Source organism: Mytilus galloprovincialis, chromosome 6 (assembly GCF_965363235.1).
Source record: "Mytilus galloprovincialis chromosome 6, xbMytGall1.hap1.1, whole genome shotgun sequence".
Taxonomy (NCBI): domain Eukaryota; kingdom Metazoa; phylum Mollusca; class Bivalvia; order Mytilida; family Mytilidae; genus Mytilus; species Mytilus galloprovincialis.
In genome coordinates this window covers 55,338,453-55,356,958 of record NC_134843.1, presented here as the reverse complement: position 1 = coordinate 55,356,958, position 18,506 = coordinate 55,338,453, and the positions used below count along the sequence as shown (strand labels likewise).

The window sequence follows — 18,506 nt, the reverse complement described above, 5'->3', positions numbered from 1 at the left end:
CCTAAAACTTATTTGTTTGGCCTAAAACCATATTCACAACTGAATAAGGATGGAAAAGTAAAGGTCACATTCGGACCAAAAAGACGTAACTACCAATTTAGATGATATACATCTTTAGATGCATAAACTATGAAAATAACTAACAATTTTAAAGTAAATCTACTCTTCGAGATATTAAAAAAATATCAAAGTAGCCCGAAAACAGTGTGGTGTACTACTTTTGGGATAAATCATATCAAAATTACAGAAAACGTCATCAGCTCAAACTCAATATATGGAAAGAGTATAAAAAGGTCAGCAAGACTGTCCACACTAGCAACACAAATCAAGGGACGGCAACTGTGTTCCCGGACCAAGTACCTTGCTCGTTTGATAATGATACAACTCTCCACAAGATACCAAATGACACATACATTAACATCTATAGGTCACCAACAATGAGCAAAGCCCATACCGCATAGTCAGCTATAAAATGCCTAGAAATGACAAATGTAAAACTATTCAAACGAAAAAACTAACGGTCTAATATTTGTACAAAAAAATGAACGAAAACAAAAATGTAACGCATCTACAAACGATAACCACTGAATCAGGCTCCTGGCTTAAATTGGGATAGGCGCATGCATACCGAATGTGTTAGGGTTAAACATGTAAGCGGGATCCCAACCCTCCCCTTACCTGGGGCAGTGGTGTTACAGTACGTGCAACATAAACACTCATCAGATGCACTGGTGTTAATATTTGGAACACCCTTACACGTCCAAAAAGTGTTACAAAGAAGTGTTCAATTAGTGTTCTATTCTTTAACACATAGAATTGCAGAGTGGATACAAATAGAAATACATCTAACAAAAACACAGAGTGGACGTGGCCGGGTAATTGTATATCCCAACAACAAAAAGACACTAAGTACAGATCTGAGAGTACTCGCAGTTACTGACAGCTAGTTCAAAGCCACTCACAATTAATAAAAAAAAATCATGCACCTAAGACTAAATCATGGCGGTTCCAATATAATAGACACAACTAACATTTTGCACTTTTATACATGTCGCCCTTGTTTGTTGGTCGGTGGGGTCAGCGGACACCCTTTTAAAAGTAGATACCCCAATGATTATTGTGGTCATCAGCTGGTCATGTCTTATCAAATTTGGCCTAGTAGTTTTTGAGAAGATTTTTATAAAAGTTAACGGACGAGAACGGACGAAGCAAGCCACATGATATTAAGGAAAGCTCATTTGGTCCAGGGTGAGCTAAAAAAAGCATTTATATTTAAATAGATTTGATCATCGGTATATAAAAACCAGGAAGTTAGTTTCTAATCTACTGGATATCTAAATATAAATATAGTATTACAATTATTTATAATAGATAGTTAGAAGTCTCGGGTGTAAACCAAGTGAACCTTTAAATCTTTTAAAATATTCTAACTTTTAACGCGGAAGTTTTTCACAAGGAAGTACTAGTTATACACTATACTTATAATCAGTTCCTCTCACATAGTGAAGTGGTAAAGGTGGGATAAAAATGTGGCTTTTCGTCTCTGTACATGTATTGTGTGCTTTATTTTCCAATATTCTGGCCACAAATCCTGGATTCAGATTAAGAATAACAGAAGATGGACTTAACTATGGTATGTTTTATTATTTGTATATATACAAGTATGTAAACATAGTTTAACTGTAATTAAATGCTATCTTACATTATCCATAATGTATGCTGAAAAAGAAGGTGTCATACATCTGTATGTCACAAAATAAAACAGAAGCGGAAATTAACAATCTGAAACAGTTGAGTGATCACTTTTGATGACTTGAATATTCCTACTTTTTATAAAATCAGTTATTGATGTGATATTGATAATTTTAGTCAATTTCTAACACCAATATGGCTTTAAATACCCCAAAAAACTGAAATTGAACAGTCGTATTTGTATTAGCTTTCAATACCAAAAACAACTGAAAATTAACTGTTGAGTTTGTATAAGCTTCAGCGTGTCCTAATAATAATGTACTAGTATACTATTTCATCGAAATGAACGCCCCACTAAACTCCGAAACAAATGAATTAACCAAAATTAAAAATTAAAATCACAAGACTCACAAAGGCTGGAGGTTCCTGAAACCTACCGAATTAGACTATTTACCGGATTTGTTATCTCATAAACAGCACGACGGGTGCCACATGTGGAGCAGGATCTGCTTACCCTTCCGGAGCACCTGAGATCACCCCTAGTTTTTGGTGGGGTTCGTGTTGTTTATTCTTTAGTTTTCTATGTTGTGTCATGTGTACTATTGTTTGTCTGTTTGTCCTTTTCATTTTTAGCCATGGCGTTGTCAGTTTATTTTTCGATTTATGAGTTTGACTGTCCCTCTGGTATCTGTCGTCCCTCTTTTGGGACAGGGGCAAAATAGCACCGGAGTAAATCATGTTAGGTCAGATCAAAAGTGTTTCCTTTATATTTCTAACCAATGTGGCATAAATTAACACACAGCAATACTACGCACGGTAAAACTTAGTTTAAAAGAAATCCGAGTATAATGTTAGAATGGTAAAATCTGTATGCTTTATAGGTTTTGTGATACAATGTATATATATATTTTGTTGAAATATACTTTTTCACTTTTTTGGTCTTTTGGAAGATGTTGTTGTGCTGTATTTAGAACGAAATTTGTTTTAAATGCACACGTATAAAAATTTGCGTTTTTTATCCAACGCAATCATAGGTTTAAACGTAGTTTTCAATTTAGACTTGTTTATATTTTTTCGTTTGAGATTCTATCATATTTTCCCTCCGGTTTATATGATCCGTTCATCCTATATTGACTCTTAAAATTCAAGAGTCTATCTAAAACTGAGGGAAAATTATATGGCCTTCCAAATACCGTTTCGATCCCTAACATCACTGAAGAGACATTTATTGTCGAAATCCGGATGTGGTGTACAAAAAAAAATATTGACACTTTATGTTTGTGACATAACATCGTGGCCACAAGTTAATTGTTTTCTGTTTAGTATTAAATTTGTATTAAGATACATTTTGTTACATCTTGTGATCAATTTTATTTGGCAATTGCCAATGGCAGTCAGCAGGGTTAAAGAACATCAGTTGTTCGACCTGTTAGTCAAATGCGCTTTGTTTAAATATACATTTTCACTTTTTTGGTCTTTTGGAAAATGTTGTTTGTGCTGTATTCAGACCATTCTACAACGAAATTTGTTTTACATGCACACGTAAAAAAAAATGCGGTTTTTATCCAACTCAATCATAGGTTTGAACGTAGTTTTCATATATATATCATAGACATTATATCTCCAGTGCTTGCCTTCAAACACAATAACTCTTATCTGTATAAGACCAATAGGACTTCGACACTAACATCCAGATATTCCAAAACAGTTGTATCAACGGATAAAATATTCGTATCTGATATTACATGAATGAACACAGACCAACAATAAGTATGATAAGTTGGTTGAATTCAATTGATTATTTTACATGTTTTAGCCAATCAAGTAGCAGTAGATTTGGTTACAAAGAAAGTAAAGACGACTAAATTACCGGATCAAAATGGGGATGGAAAAAATGTTAAATATTCTCTTACCAAGTGAGTCATAGATATATTTAGAAGAATTACTTAAAAGTGTCAAACATGATAAGTGACACGCAAAAAAGTATTTTTTAAATATATCCTTAACAATGGACTTATTATCACATTATCAAGTGTCCTAAGATTAGATGGTGGGTTATCAAAGTTATTGTTGCCCTCACAGATATTCATATAAACTTCCTACAAAATTTTAAACATACATTCATCAAGATGTGTGATATAAATTAATGCAATAATGCAATATAAACGATAATTCAAAATTGATAAGCACCAAGTTCTTGTCCGCTACGAGAGATGGAATTTGTTTTATATACAAAGAAAACAAACGAACTTTAATTTACGAGAAAAAGCAACTAAAGTTAACAGATGTGTATGCATTAAACGTATTATAAGGCTGAATATTTACAAATAACTGGTTTAATGACTAAGTATACACACACTTATAATTTAATTATCTTCTGTTGTGCTCTAGATTTTTTTTTTTTCTATTTCTAATATTCTTGTTTTTCACAATTATCAAATAAGATCTTATAATCGAGTTTTTTAACAGCTTGGATATACGTAATTTTCAACCGCCTAGAAGCAGCATAACATTGGCTTCAGAGAGCGACTTACAGTGGAAAGCAACAAATTTAGCACTGGAAATTGATGGAAATTTTCACTACAAATACAAAAAAGGAATGTAAGAAACTTATCTCCTAATATAATTGGTACTGTAGTTTTTGCTCAAAATGTTTAGCCTACTTCAACGAAAATATTTGACGGATACTTTACAAGTGTACTCTAAATCATTGCGCAAATTTTAAGGAGAAGACATTTTTGTATCACCAAATATCAGCTTTTGTACTCATTTGCTAGATTATAACAGTATGACATGTATATGCTTACTTTACAAAGAAACATTGCTCCCTTTTAAAAGTAAGAAAATATGTTATGATTGCTAACGAGACAACAATCCACCAAAGTTTAAATGGAGTGGATTTAAGCAACAAAAGGCAGTCGTACAGCTTACAACCATGACAAAAACCCATACGTATAGTGGCAATTAAAGGTCCAAACATGAATTCAAAATTAAGAAAAAAATAATACTAGTAGTAGCCAAAATTTATAACAAAATAATTTACAAAAACAAATATGACAGATGACAGACCTGAACCAAATTGCATTTAAATGAAAACAAATAAACTTGGGCTACTGACTTGGGACAGGCCCATTAGAATGTGGTTTGGTTTATAAGCATGTTTGAAAATAAATGCCAAACCTTCTCTAATCTAGGTGTAACAGTAGAACATAAAACAAACTATAAACTTCGACTGAAAAAAATAAATCATCAGATCGATACAAAGTACAAAACACACAATAAAAACACATACATTGTATCGTGTATTCATGACAATAACTTTTATCAGATAAATGTACAGATGCAACTTAAAAAGAAGGGAAATAATTCTTCCAACAATTTGATTAATAATTCATTAGAAATGACGAAACAAAGAAAAATACTTGTAGTTTAAAATTAATCTAGAAAACAAAGTACAAACAACATAAACATGCCATATATATGCTATTTAATGCTACTTTGACAAGTATAAATCGACATTTGTTGAAGAGTTCAAGAGAAGACCACCTGAAATACTTTTCATTGTTTATTAATTTTGCTTATTCCGATTTAATATATCAATGTTTAACTATTATTTTGATGGGAAACCTCTTGAATATTTCCTCTTAGAAACACCGAGCTATTGACTGTGATAGCCATGAATCGGCACATGCATTTGTGAGTGACTAATATGCTTTTTATTTTTTTTATATCATAGCATTAGGTTGTCTGGTGGTGGAAGTGTCAACGTTAAGTTTTCTGATATCTCATTCAGTGTTGGAGTCAATTTAGGTAAGAATTTTATGTAACATTGTTTTGAAGCTCATTAACCTATTTATGTTATTTAACATCTCCCTACTTGACGTATTGATATTTCTATTTACACAATTGGTATTTTATATAAACATGTGAAGATGTGGTATGCTTGCCAATGGAAAATCTAATCAACAATGCTTCCATATTGCTCATCTTAGTATGTGTAGGATGTATAAAACATATACGTGATAAACAAGAATTTTGGGATATGATGAATTGGAAAGGGGTCATGAGTGTATTGATATTAAGCTTTCGTTTAACATATCAAGCAGTATCGTTTAATCCCTTTCTTTATAGACATGTTTTATTAATAATTTGTAACTATTGTATTATTTATATTTATTTATCGTTGGTTGCTTAACGTCCAGTGGCAAAAATTTCATGCATATTCAGGACGAGAACAAGTTCACAATGAATACAATATGTAGGTCTTGTCATAATAGAGGCCATTTGGGATGATGGTCGGGGCAATTTGGACTGCCCCTGGAAAATGAGGGTATATTGGATAGGGACAGAAATTTGGCCTTGCAACAGGCCAACTACGGGCCTTCAAAGAGTTGTTGCAAGGGTTCTTAACGTGCAAAGAGCGTGGCACTCTCTTTACACGAGACATCGGATTTAACGTCCCCATTCTGACCGGACGTCAATTTGTAATTGTGCATAAGTTTATATATGTCACCTTGTATAAGGTCGCGTGCCATGCATGTGATGACAGAAAAATCTCAATTCTCATATATACTACCGTTATTTAACTTAAGTATTGATTCTTATGTTGTATATTAGGCGTTGATGGTAGCGGAAAGCCAACAATAAAAGCTGGCAAATGTTCTTGCGATAGTGGTCCAGTCAAAGTAAAGTTTAGAGGTGGTTTGGCTTGGATATACAATTTGTTCTCTGGAAAGGTTGGAAAAATTATTGCCAGTCAGTTTCAGAGTAAAGTAAGTACAAAACTGCAATCTATGCATATATTTTTCTGATACATCAATAGGAATTACATTTATAATTGACTTCAAATAGATCTAAAAGTTAGATTAAAAGATTACAGGTATCCCGACTGCCATGAACTGACCTGAAAAAAAAAAACTTTAGCGACTCTTTAGTACGTATGACTTGGGGTATTGTGCTGCTGGTGTATTTTTCTGTTACAATGAGGCTAGCTATATAAAAATTGTACCATTTAAGACACTTCTGTATAATAAACATTAACTGCTACATGTAACAATTTTGTAGATGTGTGGTATAATACAAGATCTCATCGACAAGAATGCACAAGAAAGTCTATCGACTATAAAAGGTAACATTTTTTTATGCAGATATTGATTCAATGTCAATATCTAGTGGTGTTATCCACAATGATAGGCAGTTAATATCGTAAAAAAAATTAGATGTTATCATGGGATGTATGTAAACCAAGGATTTGTATAGTAAGATCCTTGTGTCAACGAAGCAGCTACCCATTACTAAAACGACCGTGCAGGTTTATCTAAAAAATAAAATGTCCACATGAAAAATTCAGTTGCACTCGAATAAAAAAAAATAATAACCAACGTAATAGCGACGACCAACATCATTAAACTGTTTAAAATGTTTATGCCAAATCTTTATCATGACTACTCAAAATTACGATCTATAATCATTATACAACGATTTTATATTAAACAAGTTGCAAGTGACTGCATATTTATACATCGCTGGCAACCATTCCTCTTAAGCATGTCATAGTATAAGCTGCTTGATAGGAAAAGTCAAGGGATCTTGCACATATTTCATTACCACCATCATCTCTTATGAATGTGCATCTCATGTTAGTTTTAACATATATTTCACGTTGTCTTTTTATTTATAGTGGAGGTACAGCTTGGAGAATTCCTAACTTTGGACTATAGACTTCTTGCAGCGCCAACTGTTACTTCTGAATATATTGAAGCTGATTTGAAAGTAAATTTTACAATTATAAATGAATAATTAATGTTTTCAAACCAACTGAAAAGAAATGGAATACAATTTTTTATATACACTAAAGGGGACACGATAGGCATATACAAAGAACAAGACAGTAAAATAAAACATAGAACATCATTACTTAAAGAAGAAGAACACACACATAAGTATACAAAATAATAAAAATAGTATATTTAGCAGCAAGCAGCAGGCCCCTAAAAACCAAGAGCTTTATTAGTTAAATACTAAAATACAAAACAAAGATCACGATAGATGCAGTATCACCACATTTTGAGAAGAGATAATGTTTGCGTATTATTCTTTTTAATGCATGATGAACTGTGCTTTTTTTTTTATTTCCGAAGGCATGACAGGAACTAAAGTTGGCTGGTTGGAAACTGACACTAGACAGCACTTTTCATATGTTGTTTATATAAGGGCTGATCTGTTTATGAAATTTTATAATTTTATAATTCCTAAATATATCTTTCTATTCTAGGGAGAAATATTTTGGAAAAGTGATAAGTCTGAAGCACCATTTGCACCCCCTGCCATGGCAACTATTACAGACAACAAGAAGATGGTTTATATCACACTATCAGAATATATCTTCAATACCATGTTTTACCAGGCACACAAACACAATATGCTGGTGTTTAACCTGACTTCACAAAACGTACGTATTGAGACTGTTTTTTGTTTTTAATATTAAACTGACACTTTGTTTATTTTATTGTATGGTTTTGTTTGTGAAATGTATTTTGATTATGTTTGCATTCATATAAATTGTCACAAACTTATTGTTAAGAGTTATTATGACAATAAATTTTTGAATTGAATTGAAAAGTAGGGATCTTCTATTATTATAACATGAAATTTAATATCTTTACCTGTCTCTATACTCTCAACTCTTTGAATTTGACTACACTTAACAGTGCATTGATATAGGAAAACATCTTTAGAATATGTATTTGAATGTTATTTTAAACTCGTTGTTTTGACTGACATTTCTGTGCGGGTGGTAATATTTGTGCAAAATGTTTGCAATTTTTATTTCAAATGTTTTTGTGCTTGAAGCTTATTATTCAGTGCACACGGATGAAAAGGCAATTTGAAAGCAATTCCTTTATTTTGTCTTCATTGTGAAGTTGCAAATTTGTTTTCCTTTTTGTCTGTTCAACTGATCTCATCTATACGAGCGTCTTAAATAAATGTTATTTCGTGACAATTACAATTAAAAGATAGAGTTCCGCAATAGTTCAGAACAAAAATTAATGTAGTTGTGTTCATGTTTGGAAAAAATCTGCAAATCCATTCCATCCAGTAATGAAACGTCTACAGAGTAAAAAATTGAAAGAAGTTTGATTTTGAATTTAATAAAGTCAAAAACTAATAATTTTAACAGTGTACGAATCACAATTTTACGGAAGCGTATTAGCGCCACACATTTTTTTTTTATTTTTCTTCCTATGTTTGCGTTAAACGCAAACCTTTGCGTTATAACGCAAATATCTTGATTTCAATTATTCATTAAGTTTTGTATATATGTCTGTCTGTCATTCATTTCGGATGTGATTTACTAGTATTAGGAATAATGGAATACTTGAAGTGCAATTACACATAAATTAAGACTGATTTTTGCATCAGGAAAGTATATTTTTTAACAAGAAAATAGATATAGTTTAGTATATAGTCATATTTAAATTGAAAGATCAAAAATAATGTCATACAATTGTGAAACCTCCAAGTCAAATAGACAAAATGATCTTTCTGCTTTAAAATGAATTATTAATAAGGAAACATTTTTTTTTAAATCTCAGAATATGATCAAGATTCTTTGATAGAAAATCATTGAATTTTCATTTCAATATAATGAAGTATTTTTAAGATGCTTGGGTAGCAATTTGAATAGAGAGAACATAATTTTTTAATAAAACATCTTCATTCTATACATTTATTGCCAAAGGGTAGCTTGTTTGAATCTAACCTATTTTACACAGTTCTCAAACGAGAGCTTACTTTGGAAGGACATTTATATTCGGTTATAGCTATATTAGCATGGTTGATTTCTTTCTTAGGTATAACCTCAATTTACTCAATTTTGATTGATATATATATATACTAGTAGTAATATGGATATCGTTTTTGGGGACCTTTATAGTTTGTTGTTCAGTGTGAGCCAATGCTCCGTGTTGAAGACTGTAATTCGGCCTATGATGGTTTACTTTTACGAATAGTGACTTAGATGGAGAGTTTTCTAATTGGCATTCATACTACATCTTCTTATATTATTCTGCTCATTATTAGTCATTGATATGATCTAATTATTCAAGCATTTTACTTTGCAATGACTACAAAGGTGATAAATTTTAATATATACAGCCTCCTCCATTAATAACGGTTTGCGTTATAACGCAAAGGTTTGCGTTATATCGCAAAGCTTGGCGTTAAACGCAAAAAGGTTTGCGTTACAACGCAAATGTTTGCGTTATATAACGCAAAGGTTTGCGTTATATCGCAAAGGTTTGCGTTATAACGCAAAGGTTTGCGTTATAACGCAAAGATTTGCGTTATAACGCAAACATAGGAAGAAAAATAAAAAAAAAATGTGTGACGCTAATACGCTTCCGTACAATTTTGTCATAGCAAATTCTCTTTTCAGATTAAATCTAAGGATGACGCACTAAACACAACCTGTACGGACATTTGTATTGGTAAACTTATTCCACAGGTAAGCTGCAAAGCAATATAATTTAACATTTCTTCAGACAATAATGTTTTTATAAAAAATGTACCATGTAAAATGTTATGTGACTATTCCGTAACAGTGTCATTAGCAAAATAAATAATTTAACTTTTTTTTGTCGGGAAAGAGTTCTCTGGACTATTCACATAAACTTTTAAAAAAGAAAAGAAGGTTCAGCTGTAGGTAAAATGTAATAAAAGTATGATAAATTCCAAATATTTGTTTTTTTCAACTTTTTCTTCTATATTGAGGAGAAATAATTATGCCGTTTGCTTCATTCTCTAGGAACAACAATTTATAAGGATAATTTAAAATCAAATGAAGCAAAAACTCTTCATACCTCATCGACTTAACTATCGCGCAAACAGTCGAAATTCAGGTTCTTCCAAAATAATCAGTTATTTACAAGTTAATTAAAGTTATTTCGTCAAATAATATATATCTGCTTTATTCCATGAACAAATATCAAATACAATATTGTAAAGTCATTTGATAGAACGATTGCAGTAACACGTCAGCAGTGTTGCAAGCTCATAAATTTTAAAAGAGGAATTGCTAAAATTGCGACAAATAAAATGTTCTGTCGACATGATTCATTTTGTAAATATAATATCTTCTTTTTCTGAAATCCAAAACATAATTGTATTTTTTCAAGTTAGGGCTAAAAAAAATATAATGGACGGTTGTCGTTTGTTTTATGAATTTCCTTTTGTTAATTGTAAAATGTGTCACATGCTTGTTCACTGCAGATCGGGAAATCATTTCCTAACAGTAAGGTAGAGCTCCACATGAAAAGTTCAAAACCACCGGTAACAAGTATAACTGATGGTAATTTAGGGGTTGCAGCACAAGGAGACATCGATCTGTATGCTAGAAAACCAGATAAAACTCTGCATCATTTATTCCAAATTGTCGGGGTACATATAATATCTATATACATTTTACAATTCTAAGTTAATCCAAACTACCTCATTCATATTTGATGTTACGACCTTGCTTGTTAAATTCAGTACTATTCTTAAGATTATTTAAATATCACATTTTCTAATCGAATTATCAACAACTATACATAATATCTATACCACTGTGATGACTGTTAACCCTTTTAATTGTTTCCTCTCGTACACATTGACTTAATACGCTTGCACTTTTATAAAAGTGTAAAATATAAGTTTACAATAGTTATCGAAGGTACCAGGATTATAATTTGATACGTCAGACTCCCGTTTATTATACATAAGACTCATCAGTGATGAGCAGATCAAAATAGTTATAAAGCCAAAAAAGTACAAAGTTGAAGAGCATTGAGGACCCAAAATTCCAAAATATTGTGCCAAAAACGGCTAAGTCATGGGATAAGAAAATCTTGAGTTTTTCGAAAAAGTCAAAGTTTTGTAAAAAGGAAATTTATAAATATGACCCTACAATTGATATTCATATCAACACCGACGTTTTGCAAGTGTGCTATTTTTTCTCATTGTGTGATTTTAATGCACAAGGTTCACAGCATATGCTATAGAATTCATTGACAATCGTTTTCTATATATTATTATGATAATTATTTATCATCTTGTTGTTATTCAGACTGGGTCGATAGCTGTAAAACTAACGATAAATGAAACAGTCATTCATGGATCTGTGGAGGATATGAAGTATGTAGTAGCTTATTAAATATGGTATAACTTTATTGTACAAATTACATTATTCTCTGTTTTGTTGTTTGTTGTTGGGATGTTGTGGCATTGTTGTATACACAATGAGAACATAATAATATATCGTATTCATTATCATGTCACGCTTCAGTTTTGTGTCACGTTACAGTCATACTATTATCATCAAATAAATTAGGATTTAGGCGTTATTAAGAAAAGCAACCAACCGTATTGAATTGTCATGAGATAAAAGATAACGAAGAGGTAATACTAATTTAACATAAAAAAATTGCCAATAACATGTCATATTGGGGCCTTTTATAGCTGACTATGCGGTATGGGCTTTGCTCATTGTTGAAGGCCATACGGTGACATATAGTTGTTAATGTCTGTGTCATCTTGGTCTCTTGTGGACAGTTGTCTCATTGGCAAGCATACCACATCTTCCTTTTTATATTTAAAATTATTGATTTAAAAATTCTTATTCTAATACCGTATGAATTAAACCATATAAACTACAGTGTTATGCAGGTACTGAATGATATAGTCACATACATAGAACGTTTGCAATGAGAAAATTATGTTTTCTCATTTGCATAAAATCGGAAATTAAATGCAAAATGTCTTCATCATTGACTAATCAATTGTTTGCTGCTTAACGCCAATTTCCAAATATTTCATATATATTCAGATAATGAATAAGTTATCCATAAATACATTTTTAGATTTTAGCTAGTAATATTCTTTCAGCATTATACCATCTACGTATTCAAAATTTATGCAATAAAGGCAAAACATTAGTATACCGCCTACCGGTGTTCAAAAGTCATAAATCGAGTGAGAGAAAACAAATTAACGATAGTGCAATGCTTGTTTTACATGCGGATAGCTTTCAACGTTGCCTACATGTACAGTGGCATAGGATTTAACATCTACTTTCTGGTCGGTCAGCGAAACTTGCATGATTGCCTTCTTTACTCAAAGCCCATGTCTTGCCTGATACTGATAAGAATAGTCAAAGGGATGACCGCATTTCTATATCCAATAAATCATTAGGGCTGGTTACTTGATTAAATAAATATCTGAAAAATAAGTTCCATTTCATCAATATGGTAAGGTAAAAAAACTGTGGCGATTTTAGATTACCTAGAAGTATTAGTAGATTCTGCTAAAATACCAAAAACGAAGCATTACAGCAATTTGTTACACGTCAATTAGTATATATCCTATATTAATCATTTTCTCATCCAAAAAAGCAAATATGGAAGGCTTCTGTTAAATTGAATTTCGTGTTGTTTTCATAGTATTTATAACTTAAACAAAAATATAGATATTCATATAAAATGATAACATGAAAGAGTGATTGAAAATTCTCCTTTGATAGCTTTATAAAAACATTTGGTGCATCTTTAAATTCTGTACATGGGTGTAAAGATTTAAACCTGATAGTTATTTTTATTTATTTTATATCTTTTCGTTGTGTTACAGAATAAAGTTAAATGTTTCAAAGTCTTCTATTGGACCTGTAAATGTAAGTATTATACCGTCAGATTTATTTGTTACATGGATTTAGTATTAAACAGATTGTTACTCTGCATATCTACACAAGAGAGATTTTGAAAGCTGGGTGCATGTAAAATTCATATAGATTCTGAACGGAGTGTGATACAATGTTTAGCAACTTGACATATTAAATTCTTAAAGCAAGGACCATTTTTTTTGCCCCACCTATGTTTTCTGGTCAATGGGTCCGTTTTTCCGTCTGTTCGTTCGTTCGTTCGTTCCGCTTCAGGTTAAAGTGTTTGGTCAAGGTGGTTTTTGATGAAGCTGAAGTCCAATTTTACGGTCCACTGAACATAGAAAATGATAGTGCGAGTGGGGCATCCGTGTACTGGGGACACGTTCTTGTTTAACAAGATTCGCTGGTTTTATCTGTTTTTCTAATGAGTGTTTTAGGATATAAATACAAACTTATAAAAGGGATAAATCGACTAAGAATTGGCGAAGTCTATCCCATGCTTCACTAAAGCATGATGTTAATGATATAAAAAACTGTTTTGATACTACAAATGTACGGCATCCGTTCAAGAACAAAAATAATATAAATACCGAACTCTATAGTAATTAAAAAAGGGACAAATATTGTCAAAATCAAAATCAAATGTCAAATTCACCCCAACTGTTTTATTTTTAAAGAAGGAATACGCATTCGTAGCTTCCGTTGTCAACTTTCCATTTCTCATCAGTAACACACCCTTTGACCCTGTGTGATCATACATATCTTATATCTATATCATATGATCTGCTGGAAAAGTATTGATGGAATTAAAAACGCCAACAGCGCAACTGACCATAAAAACAAACTGGATCAATGAGTTACAATGCATTTTCTTGAACCCCGTTTTACCTTAATTGCATCTGATTATTCTGTTGAAAATCAATATTTCTTTTATTTCTTTCCCTAAGGATTAAAATTAAAAAGGGGATTTTATCATATAAAAAAATGAAAAGAAAAAAACAAAAATACCGAACTACGAGTAAAATTCAAAACGAAAAGTCCGTAATCAAATGACAAAATCAAAAGCTTAAACTCATCAAACGAATGGATAACAACTGTCACACTCCTGATTTGATACAGGCACTATTCTGATGTAGAAAATTGTGGATCGAACCTGGTTATATAGATAACTAAACTTCTCACTTGCATGACAGTCTCTTAAAATTCCATTATATTGGAAGTTGATTTACTTGACGTATGTTTCTTCCATTTCTGAAACAAACTTAAACGGTTATGAATATAGTTAATATTAGTTTTATTCAAAACAGTTTGAATCAACACTTATCATTTGTTACAGGAAAAAGCTTTACAGTTCCTAGTAGACAGTGCTATTAAAACAACAATAACACCCATGTTAAATGGTGAGTAGAAGATATTGATATTTCATCAGAAATATTATTATAAAACAACTAATAATATAAGTAAATGTAGTAATTCCAAATACCACACCTCAACTTTCCATAATTTTTAAAAATCTTAAAACATAAGGCAAAAACAAACTCATCAACAAAACAAAAAAAAGATATATCTTTTTTTTTTAAAATAAACGGACTTCTAGATAGGTGTATATTTGCAAAAGAAGAAATGTTCCGACTGTTTTTCATGAATAATACAAACTTGTATTAAATCATCTGTTGCTTATTTAAAACGACAATTCTAAGTATATAATTGTTTTCCAAATCAAAGAGATGTCTATGTTTTCTTTGTTTTTACTCGAACGTGTAGATGTATTTTACTGTCAAAATGTCATCATTGCTGCTTTTTATTATAATATATATGTTAACTGAGTAAAACATGCGTTGAAGGGTTACTATCTAATAAATTTATGTTGTTTTATGTTTAATATTAATGTCTTATTTGAAGTAGATAGATTAACTATTATTTTTCTTCAGATCTTGGAACCAAAGGCTTCCCAATGCCGTCGACAGATAATTTAAAATTAAACCAGTTTGATTTTAAACTTTTACAGGTAAACAATTAATTTTGTCAGCATCCGAAACTCAGGCTTAGATATAAAATACAAACGTACACGACTTGGCCTTTAGTATATAGATAAAGATCTTTTTAAAAATTCCTAATAAAAAAACATCTTTCCGTATTGCCATTCCCAGAAGAGATTTCCACAATTAAATTGAAATTCACAAATGTACGAGATAGCACATGATCAACTAGATAAACAAATCTTAAAACATTGAGCAATGAGCAATTAGGTGCGATGGTTTCTCTAAGATATTGAATGTACCTCTTGTTCCATATGCTAAACAGTAAACACTCTCTTCAACGGGTCTTCAATACGCGAGTTTAAAAAAAGAAGACAATTACAAATCTGAAGTGTAATTGGTAGCAAAAATACTAAACGTAACATAAACTAAATTTTAACTTTCGTTTTGTTCTACGTTCACATATTATTAATTAATTAACAAAGCATTATAGATTGGTGGATGAATCACAAAATGTAGTTCATATTTGCAGTAAACAGATTCAATTACCGTGCTTATAGTTTGGTCAGACAACGCGTGTTTCATCAATAGTGCTCGAATCAAAACCGTTGTGAAAGATTAAAGTTCATTCCTGATTTACTAAGGTTTCCACTAATATATTTATGATACTTTAAAGAATTTGTTTTTATTTTTTAGAACACAATGCTGATTGAAACCAATCTGAAGTACATACCTGAACCTACAAAAATCAAATCGACTGTTTTGAAATTTATCCCGAGAGCTCAATTCAAGTCAATAAACAATGTTTAAATTATGTTTATGTCATTTGATGAATAATATGATGCTTGTGTTGATATAGTCCACATTTTACACAAATCATATTTTATTGTCAAATGTTTGGAAGCAAATGCATGCCACAGTGTATTCCTTACAATCTTACTGAATATGGTAACTTATAAATACTATTATAGAATTAAAGAATATTTTATAATGAACAATATTTTCTTTTGTTCGCAAGTTAAGCCATTTATTGATTTCAAAATTCAATTCTGTTACAACATCTTTAAGTTTTTTTTCAGCATTCTAATTCGAATTATAAAAAAGATCATGCATTTAGATTACGGATTTGTGCATGAGAGATTCAGAAACTACTGTCATGAGATTTACACGGTGATTGGTCGCTTGTTCCTCACGTGTTACGTCTCGTACGCCATAATAGTGACATGTTGAATAAAGCAACATCATACATTTTTTTCGTTGATTTAACGTATAATTACATGTAGCAGAAACATCGAATCTATATCTCATGATCATATGAACATGCTATTACATTGAAACCGTTAGATGGATAATTTGAAAATTTGTGATTAAATATATTCATAGGAACACTTTGGAAGCACCACATTTGTAAACCGTAAATAAAATATACTAGCAATGGATCGATTTTGCTGATGGTGGACTGCTAATCATGGATGATATATTATGCTTAGTTCGTTTCTGTGTGTGCTACATTTTATTGTTGTGTCGTTGTTCTCCTCTTATATTTAATGCGTTTCCCTCAGTTTTAGTTTGTAACCCGGATTTGTTTTTTTCTATCGATTTATGAGTTTCGAACAGCGTTATACTACTGTTGCCTTTATATAAAGGCAACAGTAGTATACCGCTGTTCAAAACTCATAAATCCATGGACAAAAAACATACCGGGGTAACAAACTAAAACTGAGAGAAACGCATTAAATATAAGAGGAGAACAACGACACAACATTAAAATGTAACACACACAGAAACGGACTAAGCATTAGACAAAATCCTATGAGAATAACAAATATAACATTATATATCACCAGCTCGGTAGGCAGTGATTCGGTTGAAACATGATTTATATAATTTTTCATTACATTTTCAATTGTAAATTCTGAAATTATCAAGAAAAAAGGCTTATACTCCCTTAAGGCTAAATTCCTTTAACCTCGTTAGGGCTTTTGGACACATGCTTCTCCAGTATTACGTTGTTTTCTCATAATTTTTTGGCGTACCTTTTGAAGGTAAATCCAGAAGACATAAATCGTCAACGATACCATGCTTATATTTTGTACGCCTGACACGGTACAAAAGATTCACTCAAGTTTTTGGTGGTGTTTGTGTTGCACAGTCTTTAGTTTTCTATGTTGTGTTTTGCGTACCGTAGTTTTTCATTTGATCTTTCTCATTTTTGCCATATCATTGTCGGTTTATTTTCGACATGATTTAGAATGTCCTTTTGGTATCTTTTGTCTCTCTGTTATCGTTGAAGTTCGATTAAAAACAGAAAAAATGCCCCCCCCAAAAAACGTGCAATGAAGACTTAAAACTCTGAAAGGTTATCAAATACATCTCAGGTGATGTATTCCTCAGTCAAAAATCTTAGTATATCAAACAATCCAAAGTTTTGTGAACAGTTAATATATATAATACACTTGCAAAAAAGTTTTGTAACACCTCCATTGAAACCAGTGTAAAATGACATGATTGTAGAATGTGTATAATTTTGGTTTAACCGTACTCATTCTACAATCATGCCATTTTACATTGTTTTCAAAGTGTTGCAATACTTTTCAAGTGTATTATATATATATGGCATGTCATCATAGACATGAAAAGTTTATGGCTGGGTATACCACCATGGATACCCCCCCCTCCCGGCATGTTATCGACCTACTTGTTAACTCGTCAAACATTCAAGGCTTTTTATTTTTCCTTGCCAGAAAAAACATCCCACAAATATAGAGAAATTGTAAGTACAACCTTAATAATGTATCACAAAGTTTGTCTCAGCTATCACACCTACAACGTAAATGAAGTGAGGTACTTGAATGTTCTCAGAATTTCTCACTTACAAATTAAATATGTAAAAAATATATCTTTAGGGCCATGTACACTTATCGAAGGAAGGGTCATAATTATCTGATTACTCAACCGTATGTCCGTCTATCACAAATGATTTGGTTCATTTAGTTTAACACCCCTTAAACATCTTGAATTTGGTAAATTAAACGTGGCATTATTAAACACCACTTATAAACGATATGTCATGTCATTTGACACAATGTGAAACTAATTTATGTTAAAAGAATTTTCCCCTTTCAGTTAGCATCTGTAAAAAC

General features: G+C 31.5%; 1 protein-coding gene across 1 annotated transcript; it reads left to right on the top strand.

Annotated features, from left to right (window-relative positions):
• Positions 1-1,421: 1,421 nt before the first annotated feature.
• LOC143079911 (bactericidal permeability-increasing protein-like) lies at positions 1,422-16,361 on the top strand. Its single transcript, XM_076255542.1, has 15 exons — positions 1,422-1,633; positions 3,509-3,608; positions 4,162-4,293; positions 5,429-5,502; positions 6,310-6,464; positions 6,757-6,820; positions 7,373-7,464; positions 7,967-8,143; positions 10,130-10,198; positions 10,963-11,130; positions 11,798-11,865; positions 13,354-13,396; positions 14,721-14,784; positions 15,316-15,392; positions 16,060-16,361. Exons 1-15 carry the CDS (start codon positions 1,528-1,530, stop codon positions 16,171-16,173), a joined length of 1,503 nt encoding a protein of 500 aa, XP_076111657.1. The 5' UTR covers positions 1,422-1,527; the 3' UTR covers positions 16,174-16,361.
• Positions 16,362-18,506: the final 2,145 nt, after the last annotated feature.

Bases quoted from the DNA above. Each gene is read 5' to 3' on its own strand.
- LOC143079911 (XM_076255542.1), top strand. From the start codon at position 1,528: ATGTGGCTTTTCGTCTCTGTACATGTATTGTGTGCTTTATTTTCCAAT. The intron at 3,609-4,161 runs GTGAGTCATAGA...GTTTTTTAACAG, and splicing joins GTTAAATATTCTCTTACCAA to CTTGGATATACGTAATTTTC. The intron at 6,821-7,372 runs GTAACATTTTTT...TTTTATTTATAG, and splicing joins AAGTCTATCGACTATAAAAG to TGGAGGTACAGCTTGGAGAA.